The sequence below is a fragment of the Alosa pseudoharengus genome, unplaced genomic scaffold (genome assembly GCF_046254945.1).
Source record: "Alosa pseudoharengus isolate Yale_2024_CS ecotype anadromous, Long Island Sound unplaced genomic scaffold, YU_APseudo_1.1 YU_APseudo_1.1_scf_34, whole genome shotgun sequence".
Taxonomy (NCBI): domain Eukaryota; kingdom Metazoa; phylum Chordata; class Actinopteri; order Clupeiformes; family Clupeidae; genus Alosa; species Alosa pseudoharengus.
In genome coordinates, this window is record NW_027468737.1 from 491,448 (window position 1) to 501,975 (window position 10,528).

General features: G+C 40.1%; 1 protein-coding gene across 2 annotated transcripts in view; it reads left to right on the forward strand.

Annotated features, from left to right (window-relative positions):
• The window catches only part of LOC143101395 (tumor necrosis factor receptor superfamily member 14-like), a 47,815-nt gene extending 37,549 nt beyond the window's left edge, over positions 1-10,266 (forward strand). The window contains exons 1-8 of one of the 2 annotated variants that reach the window (XM_076264718.1): positions 1,275-2,257; positions 3,902-4,106; positions 4,184-4,309; positions 4,453-4,608; positions 4,745-4,832; positions 4,926-5,116; positions 5,476-5,534; positions 5,621-10,266. In XM_076264718.1, coding sequence (XP_076120833.1) covers positions 3,941-4,106; positions 4,184-4,309; positions 4,453-4,608; positions 4,745-4,832; positions 4,926-5,116; positions 5,476-5,534; positions 5,621-5,662 — 828 coding nt within the window. In that variant the 5' untranslated portion in view covers positions 1,275-2,257; positions 3,902-3,940 and the 3' untranslated portion in view covers positions 5,663-10,266. Of the gene's footprint in view, positions 1-1,274; positions 2,258-3,901; positions 4,107-4,183; positions 4,310-4,452; positions 4,609-4,744; positions 4,833-4,925; positions 5,117-5,475; positions 5,535-5,620 lie in introns of those variants that run through there. The other variant, XM_076264712.1, reaches the window with a different exon arrangement.
• Positions 10,267-10,528: the final 262 nt, after the last annotated feature.

Here is a 10,528-nt window from a genome sequence, read left to right on the forward strand (position 1 = left end):
AAGTGAAACCACGAGTTTTCCCTCATCTCAACTTTGGCCAAAGTTTTCAGAAATAATCGTTTTCAGTGATAAAACCTCATTAAATAATATGCATTTTCCATATGGGGTCTTAAAAGCCATGTATCTTTCTAGCCACGGCGTTTTTGTTTCAAAATTAATTTACTAATCTAAGCAGATAGACCAGGCGCTGTTGCTCACCTGTCCATCATCGTAAAGCCCGATTTGATTGGTCCGCCCGATCTAGGGCGAGCATACTTGCTCAATGGAGCAATGCCAGACCTAACTTCCCGACCTCAAATGTTGTGGCGGGACTAAGTTCGGAATGGCACCCAGGCTAGGAGAGGTGACAAGACACTCATTACAGTTTTTTCTGATTGATAAAGCACATTTTTTGTAACTATGGCTTTTTTTGCAAAACTCTACACACAAATAGGAAAACCTTTCACCCAATCAGCAAAACATTGTAGTTCTCTTGCAAAAGCTACACACCTTGCTTAACTCTTCACACTTTCATAAAAATTGTGTTTTCGTATCAAACAGTAAACACAAGCCATCACAATAGTAAGCACACAATGTGCCAACTACACACTGATGGTATGAATAAAAAACACAACTGGCTTTTGCTTTCTCTGTGCACAAGGTAGACGATGTCAGTTTGAGGTCATACTTTTGTCATAGTTCTGTAAACATACAGGGATCCAAACTTCAAGTATTGGTGTTTATTTACACACATTAAAACAAACACAAGTATGTTTTTCCAAGTCAAAACACAAAATAGCATTTCACTGAGACAAAACAAATCAGTCTACATTCGGTCGTCTCTCTCAAAATTTCGTCTACATCACGCAATGTCCTAGTCCGAGGCACCGGGGAAAATATAATCTGGAATGCCGTATCCAGGCCTGACATGACAACATGTAGACTATTTTTTTTGCCTGTAAAAGGGCTATTTCTTTGTCTTCTTACCCTTCCTCTTCCCCCTCCTCGTCCTCCTCTTGCTCCTCCTTGTCTTCTTCCTCTAACTTCACCTCCTTGTCATCCTCTCCCTCTCACTTCTTCACCTCTGCATCCTCTTCCTCCTCTTCTTCCTCCTACTTCTTCACCTCCACATCTTATTCTTCGGCCTCCTCTAATTCTTACTCTTCCCACTCTTCCTGCTCCCTCCATTGTACTCATTGTACATTAGCTGTGGCTTATTTATAGTGCTTAGGCTGATTGCAAAGTGAACTAATTATCTAAAACAGTTTTCACATGAGAAAGTGTGTCAGAGAGTTGGCAAAATAGTGTAAATAATGTGTATAGATTTGCTAGGAGTGTGTTGATCATTTGGAAATTGAGTGTAAAGCAGTGAGTTGTGTTTACAGTTCCGCAAAAAGAGTGCTGTGCAGTGGATTGTGCCTCCAGTTGTGCAAAGTGTGTGTTACAAAATTGCAAACTGAGTGCAAAGCAGTGTTTGTGCTTTTAGTTTTGCGAACTCAGTGAGTGGTTTTGCTATAAGAATTAATAGTTTTAGAAATTGTGCTATAAGAATCACGGTTGTGTTTAAGCATTCAGAAAAAACTGTAAATGTATCTTTGTATCCACTTTCGGTTTAGCACTTTGTAGACGGTCCCTAGACGCTCGGCTGAAAGCAGAATGCTCAAAGGGATGCATTTTATTTATCCACATAATGTACACGGTGCTTTCGGATAAAACCGGGTAGCTTGTTGTCTACCTTACTACGGTTAGATATAGCTGTTTATTTTGTAATGAAAACGTTTTACCTATGATTTATTGAACCGCAATTGCGAATCGAAACGCGAATCTTGCGTATCTGCCAATTTCTGTCTAACTTTACCGAATTAAGCAACTTACCTACCTGCCTGTTTTAACGCTATGCAGTCTATGCTTCGATACAGCTTATGAGAGACAATGGACAGACTCGTCCACAAAGAGGAGGAAGAAGGAAATTAGTCCATCCCGTGAAATCAACTTGCCAGTTTTGTATTCCATTGCCAAATTCAAACCCGTAACCACGTTTGTCGTTTTTACGGATACCACTTTGCTTTCCTTAAATTATTTATGAATAGAAATATATTTATCATGGTTTTACGTGCATTCCTTTGTCAACTGCGATTGAGTAATAGCCTAACTCTCCCAACGATTATGTTCCTTTCCTTTTAAGCAAATTGGATTTAGTCGGATTTTTAAAGGGAATTTAAAGTGTCGTGTTGCTCGGAGGATCCTTGTAGCCATTTGCCTGTTTCTCAGTCCTTTGGTAAGCACGACATTTTCGATTGAGCTGTTTTAGCGATAGGCTAAAATAATCTCATCAAGTAATTTAGAATGTGTTAGGCTACATTGTTTTGCCCAGTCAGTCTAAGTAGCCTACAGTAGGCCTCGGTTACACTTTTCTCAGTCGCTTTGGTGCAATCATCAACATTTGCACAACAGTTAATGCATTTCTCAGATCAATTAGAGCAAACTGCCCCGCATAGTGAATTACCTGCAAAAGCGCGTAGGCCTATCTTGATCAAAATGCTTTGTTCGTGCCTCAAAAGCAAATATTAATACTAAGCTGTCAGTGCAATCAAAATGACAAGTCCTGACGTCAGGATAATCAATTTGTTTTTTCTTGTTGTCAATACGACAGTTTACTCTGTAGCCTAAGTATTGTAAAGTTTAGCAGGTCAGGAGCCAGAGCTTTGTTAAAAGCAAGCAAGCCTTAACAACTCGGTCATTATATAACAGTTTAGAACTATTGGCTAGGCTACAACAACATTAGACGTTGTTTAGGGTTAAAATACTTTTGAGAAGGTAGGCTGTATGTGTTTCAAAATATGTATTTCTATTTCTGAACCATCAGTTATGCACTTTCCTTGATGGTTCTGTGCACTTGTAGTGGCTGAGAAGTTGTACTAATTTGAACCGTGTATTGTAGCCGTATTACGAAACAAATGAGTAAAATACGCGAGTGAGTTAGTTTACCGGGCAGCACCAGGCGCGCAACTGAAGCCGAGAAGTCTAGCGCAAAAACAGACCCCAATAGAAACAAAGAGCCTAGACTACACCACAGCTTTCTGTCGTCATGACCATATGCTACCCTCTGATGGATAAAAGCTTTAGTTGTAATTTTTTCATGAAAATGTAAATAATGAAAACACCTAAAGCAAAGGGTTTGTTAAATTCCTCTGTAGGCCTGTATGTACAGTACATTCCTGCTTTGTTATTTTCACTTTTGAAATTAGACCAAAGGATTAAAGGTGATGTACAACATGTATTGTAATAAATCATAAAATTACCATAATATGCCATCAGAGAGAGAAAGGCAAGGAGTCTCAACTGTCTGTGTTTCACAAATATGTGAACTCCATCAATCCAAATATAAGAATGACCCTGGAATACAGTAGAAAATAGATCTCCTTTCTTGACTTATTGATCAGTAAAGAGGACAACAGAGTCTTGCACTCCTCCATTTTCAGAAGAACTACAGATCGTAATACACTTCTCAGAGCTGTCAGCTTTCATCCACCACATCTAATAACAGTATTCCTTATGAACAGTTTTTCCGTCTTAAGAGGATATGTGATCGTGATGATGATTTTTAGTCCAAGTCTTCAGAACTGTCTGACCGATTTAGGGAAAGGGGATACAAGTCACAGGTGATCAAACAGGCCCAACATAGGGCTAATCAATGCAAAAGGGAAGATTTATTTACAAAATGACAAAGACCACAGAAGAGTCGCCAGGTCTATTTCATCACTAAGTTCCAAATCAGCTGTGAAAATTAAGAACATAATCAAGAGAAATTGGGGCATAACAAAGTGACCCCAATGTGTTTTAAAACTAGTTTTGCTTTATTAAAAGTTGCCTTTGTTTTTTCTTTTTCTTTTTTGACAAAGTATTTGTATTGTTTTGACAGATGCATCTATGAAACTGTGGAATATGAGTGTGTTGCCATATGAACATTTTAAAGTCGATTGCACTCCAACTAGCGGAAACCATGGTGAAGCTGGTGATAACTGCTGTGATCCTCCTCCTGACTGTGTCTGGGGTCTCTACTCCTGTTGCCTGTGGTAGAGCTGAGTACCTTATAGGACAGGAGTGCTGCCCCATGTGTGGCCCTGGTAAGGAGCACTCTGTCATAGTACAAACATTAATGTTTGATGTACATATGTTATAATTACTTACGTACTGTTTTAAGGTTATTATGTACGGAGACACTGCACAGAGTTCACCAGCACAACATGTGTTCCGTGTCCATCATTGTCCTACACTGACGCACCCAATGGACTTGTGTCGTGCAGATCCTGCACAGTTTGTGACTCCAGTAAGCAAATACCTCAGCAGTTTTATTAATTGTTTTTTGCGCCTACTACCGGTATACATTTTGGTCTTTGCCTTGTTGATTGTAATTGAAATGTTTATTTAGTTTTATTAAGTATATAATCAGTGTATTATGTTCTAATGTAGCTGCAGGTCTAAGAGTGAAGAGGGTGTGCAGCTCCACCTCAGACACACTCTGTGAGCCTCTGGAAGGTCACTACTGCACTGACCCAATCAAAGATGGCTGCAGAGGAGCTGTGGAACACACAGCATGCTCACCAGGACAATACATCAAACAGCCAGGTTAGGGAATCCTCTATAATTATGCTAGAGACAGGACAACAATGAGGTGAAAGGGGGAGAAAGACAGGCACTGCATTAAATATCTGCCCTTTACGTACAGTACCAACCTTGATTTTAGTTCTGTCTTTTCATACAGGCACATCGTCTTCAGACACTGTGTGTGGTGACTGTGTAGGTGACACATACTCAAATGGATCCTTCACATCCTGCAGACCACACACACAGTGAGTTTATACACTCTACATGTTTCCAGATTCAGATTTTACACTCAGCTGTTAGTCATGTATCTAAACTGTAATGATTTATGTGACCTGTAGGTGTGAGTTGCTGGGACTTGATGTCTTGACAAAAGGATCAACATCTTCTGACACTGAATGTGCTGAAAGAAAAAACACTGTTGCCATTGTAGTCAGTGTAGTTGCTGTTATAGTCCTCATATGTGGGGTTGTGGTTGGTGTCTTTATATTACAAAGGAAGAGGAAACAACAGCAACCACCAACCCAACCAGGTACGAAAATGGTCACATTCATTTTTATTATTATTGTTTTAGACAATTGTATAAGTATTAAGTATAAGTATATATGCTCTTTTGATCCCGTGAGGGAAATTTGGTCTCTGCATTTATCCCAATCCGTGAATTAGTGAAACACACTCAGCACACAGTGAACATACAGTGAGGTGAAGCACACACTAATCCCGGTTACAAGTCCGAGGCGCTAACCAGTAGGCCACGGCTGCCCCCTTGTTGTTCAGACATTGTGTGTCTCTTTGTCAGTATTTATATTTTATTTATACACACACATACATATATTTTCAATAGTTCTGGTGTCTATTTTAATTCTTCAGCTGCATTTATTTATTTTTCAGACAAATGTTTGAAGAGAGCCCTTACTGATCACAAGTCAGATCACATTGTAACAACAGAGGTAGTTATTCATTAAACCTTTTTTTCCATTCATCTATCTGCCTTTTTATTACCTTTCTGATGATAATGTTTCTCTTCTGACTATAGGAACAAGGTGCCCTCTGTGATATGAGGGCAGCAGATACGTGATCAGAATGGTCCAAGTGGCCATATTAATTAAGATGATGGTGAGTAGCCTACTGTTGTGCAACTCAGTCTGTCTGATAGGGATGAATGAAATGTTGCAGATAACATCCTGTGGAACAGCAGGGATCTCTGGCTTTTGATGGTAACACACAATTTTCCTACAAGAAAAGAGAGAATGTTATTATCAAGTTGCTGTATGCAAACATCACTGTGAATTAAACCAGTTTCCCCTTAGCGCTGAATGTACCCAGTTAGCTAACAATTGACAAAGAGGGGAATTGTGTTACTTTAACATCTCATCTGAGGGATGTTAAAGAAGCCCTATGCAACAATTTTAGCAAAAATGACCTTAATTATGCAGGTTGAGAGTCGTTGTGATGGTTCTACAACACTTTCTGGGTGGGTGCTCCGGAGGAAATCTGGATGTGACTCAGCGGAAGTATCCAATCGTGCCTCGAGAATGTAGTTAGATTGTAGTTTCTAAGAAGACTCCAAAACGGACGCCTACCCTTGGGTGAACTTCGTTTTTGTAATGTGGTTTGATAGTCTCTTGAACAATGTGTTTGCTCGACCGTTTTATTGTGAGCCCTGTATGTGTTTAGCTTGGTTTCTTGATGGCTAGCTCGCTAGCTAGTGAGGGTTTAGCGTAGCAGTCACTTGCTACCGAAGCTGCAGGGGGAGTTATGTCGTGAAAAATGCGAGCCCAAATCCAGTGAAAACCCAGAAACAGCGAAGGAATAACCAGACTTGCATAGGGCTTCTTTAACATGGTGTATAGTTGGATAAGTCCAAAGTGTAATACATGATCTCATCCAGCTGCTTATGAACCAGACAGTATTGCAGGATGGCCTGTTCTCATCCTGGACCGACTGACCACTGTGTCATGAAGGAGCTGATGCGTCAAACCTCCTCACTACGCTACCTCACCTCCCCACTGCAGAGACCTGGTCAAGCCAGAGTGGACAGCACACCATGAGAGGACACTATTTGGTGGATATGGATATTATAACTCTCAATAACTCAAGTATTTTCAAATCACATTGTTCGCAAAACACCTGACATACCTCATGAAGAAAGGACTGCTTCCTGATAAGAGGACGCTGTGGCCCTGCATATCTGATGGTGAACTGAGGGACCTGCCCTGGAACCTGCATATCTGATGGTGAACTGAGGCAACTGCCCTGGACCCTGCATATCTGATGGTGAACTGAGGCAACTGCCCTGGGCCCTGCAGGAGGATGGAGAGGCCACATACTGTGTGATGCCCCAAGTCCATGTGTCTGAGTTCTGCAAAGCCACGCATGGAACATGTACATTTAAGACGTTCACATGGGGCGTCATGTGAAACAGACCAAATGTGTTGGTGGGTGTTTTGTTTAGGATTTTGTTTTCAAGGAAACTGGGTTTGGAAGGAAACTGGACACAAAAAGGATTGTCAAAGTTGAGAACCCTTTCGTTTGTTGTAGATGATCTTGAAAACAAAGTGAATGCTGGGTAATGTTGAGAAGCCAGCACTAAGGGATGTGGAATCCTTACAGTCAGAAGACATCTGGGACCCTTATTTAAATGATGAGCAAAGTCTAAAGTCTGCTTTCAGTCGTTTTCTTTTTCAAGGAAAATGGGTTTGGAAGGAAACTTGACCCTATAAGGATTGTCAAGATACTGGATACTGGGAATGCTGGGTAATCTTGAGAACACTAAGGGATGTGGAATCCTCACACTGACATAGAGTCCATAGTGCTAGCCTGGGAATACCCATACGAGCCTTTAGCAAATGTGGGATTTGCTCTGCAGGGCCGTCTGGCCAAGAGGCCATTGAAGTCCATTTCCAATGTTCCTAAAACACAGCATGCAAATACCATCACTAATCCGGCATGGATGTGTATTTCTTTGGAATTGAGTAAACAACTGCATTTAAAACCTTAGTTTACAAGATTGCTGCACTTCTGAAACGATTTGGTAAGAGTTTAATGCACCAATTTCACTGCTAGTTAAGCCCCTGCTGGAAGTCGTGAGTCAATTATCCTTTTCCAGACCAACTCTTAAATACAATTGTGAAGGCCAGCGTGCTAACCAGGCTACCATAGTGCCTCCTGGAGGCTCTGATCCAGTGCAAGATTTGTGAAATTCATTCAGTTCTGCCATTAGTCATAGATTAGTCTGTAGATGCGTCCACATCAATAGGTTTTCAGTTTAAACATTTTATTAAATTTTTTTAGCCCCTGAAATGGAGTCTTTGAAATGCTTCTGCCCCCGTTTTAGTTTGATTACTCTGGGATTACGTTATAGTGCGCAGGGACAAAAAGAGATTTTTATACATAAATTTGTATGTTATTTTTTTAAAAGTATATATATTTTTGGGGGGCTTTTTATGCCTTTAATGATAGGACAGTGGAGAGTGACAGGAAGTGAGTGGGAGAGAGAGCAGGGGTGGGATCCGGAAAGGACCACGGGGCGGGAATCGAGTCTGGGTCGCTGGCGTATGGTGCAGGTGCCCCAGCCAGATGTGCCACAGCTGAGGCCTGTATGTTATTTCATATATGGTTTTGAAATGAAAATACATTAATGTGGACATAGACAGCTTTTCTTATATTTTTGCTGAGTTTTCAAACCAGACCATAGAACAGCATAGTGCAACTAGAAAATGCAATTCCAGGGAATTACCATTGCATGTAAATGCAAAAAAGCTGCCGTGTATAACATTAAATTACTTACAGTATGATTATTCAGATTACATAGACGTGTCCAGTATTCTTGAAAACCATTTAGGCCTACTTGATTAGATGTTAGCTTAGAGTATATGACAGTCAGTACAAATAAATTGTTAATTCAATATTGATCAACATTCTTTGTTTTAATAGCCTACAGCAGAATGATACTCAGAATACACTAATAAACACTTAACAACCAATGTAAGCTTGAAGTAAAAAAAAAAAAAAACAGTTGTGTGTGTGTATATATATATACAGAACTTGATAATGCCAATCATATTATCCTAAGACAGATCTATTTATCAGTGGTAATTCTGAAATGGCAGCAAGAGCTAGAGGTCTCAGTTAATTGTAATAAATAGGTCACTTTTGATGGTGATATAGACTGAAGAACAAGATTCAGCCCTTCAGATGATCAGTTTTAGACAGAACTTAGGTTAGAATCTTAATTTTCACACAGCACAGCTCAGGTCTAAAAACAGAGGTCTAACAGCACAACTAAGTTTCACAGATGTCACAGCACATGATTCAAATGTATGCATGCTTCATATAGTTGTCGGCATAGTCCTCCTGCAACAATATAATACTCAGAATGTCTCAGTGTAGATCTCAGATCTACGTCTATAGTTCAAAAGTATGTGCAGATATGTTGAGATATGGTCACATGTTTTTTAGGAATTAATGTTAGTGTTAATGTCAGCGATGTATGGTTGGCAGGATGTGCACACAGACAGGCACACAAATAATGTATTACACGGTCATCACCACACTGGTCTGGTCCCTAAAAGACAAAAGCAAACAAGTTAGAGTTATACCAAAAACAATGAACGTGTACAATTGTTCAATACAACTTAGATATTTAAGTGAGGTTGTTGCACCATAAATCTAATGGTAGTTAAATATACTAGCCTATAGTATTTCGTTGCAAACAAAGCAACATTTTGTGTTTTATTTATTTCAGTTTAAGGATAGTTGATAGCCAAACAGTTTAAAGTAAACAGCTTAGAACACTTTGTAGGCAAAGGGTGTGTTGCTGTTGATAATCATAAACTGAGTCTTAAGGATGGACCATTCTGATATTATGTATCTTGATAACCAACTAGCTTATACAGCTTGCTAGGTCTGTTATCCACATTTTTTCTACATATTACGATGTAGGCCTACTCTAGGATGTAGCCTACTACAACTGGGAAGCTTGATTCGTGTGCCAGGCTACGCTTTAATTTTTAGGCCAGAATAATGCAGAAATGAGTAACGTTAGCCTAGGAAGTAAACATACTCTGTAGCCTAGGAAGTAAACATACTCTGTAGCCTATGTTGACAACACAAACGTTATACCTCAACTTCTGTAGTCATAGCCGTGGGAAGTAGGGGTGCTGGGGGTGCGGCAGCACCCCCTGCAGGAAAGCACGCGTATTTATATGTCATACCACTCACGATCAGAAAAAAAGAAGCTCTCCGTCCCCCTGTCTATTATTCTATTATGCACTAAAAATGTTGATCAATTATGTGGATCAATTTAATGTAGGCTAGCCTATGAATATTGCGTTGTGTAGGCCTATGTTATGCATATGTTTTGAGTCAATGTGTTCTGTCTAATATGCTGTGCGATAGAGTCTTTAGCCTGTTTTGACACCCATGTCAGAAGCGTCAATAATTATTACGTTTTATTAATGTTGGTGTTCAACATTTTTATATTTCTCGTGTTCACCGTCGATTTCGGTGCAAGGCTACAGCAACTTTGTTACCTAGCGTCAGATAGCAGACAGTTACTTTGTTTGCGTTAGTATCAATCTGTGGTTTGCGACATTTTGTCGCATTTTTTCTGTAGTGTAGCCATAATGTTCTTGACAGTGATGTATGCCTGTGCTGTGTGTCATGCAATGCCAGTATGCTGTTGTCCCGTCCCCCCCCCCCCCCCCCCCCCCCCCGTTTCCAAACAGTAGGCTATGGCTTTCATCAGGTCCCTTTCAACAGGTGTATTTTATCAAGAGCCAGATAGTATCCGTAGGCCTACAATATGATTAGGCTACTTTATCTGGTTAACGTTAACGTTACTGCTGGTTAGTGAGCAAATGTAACGTTAACGTCAGTGATTAGCTGGGAGCAACGTTAAGTTTGATTGTCGTTAGCTAACATTGTCGAAACCTACAGCTAA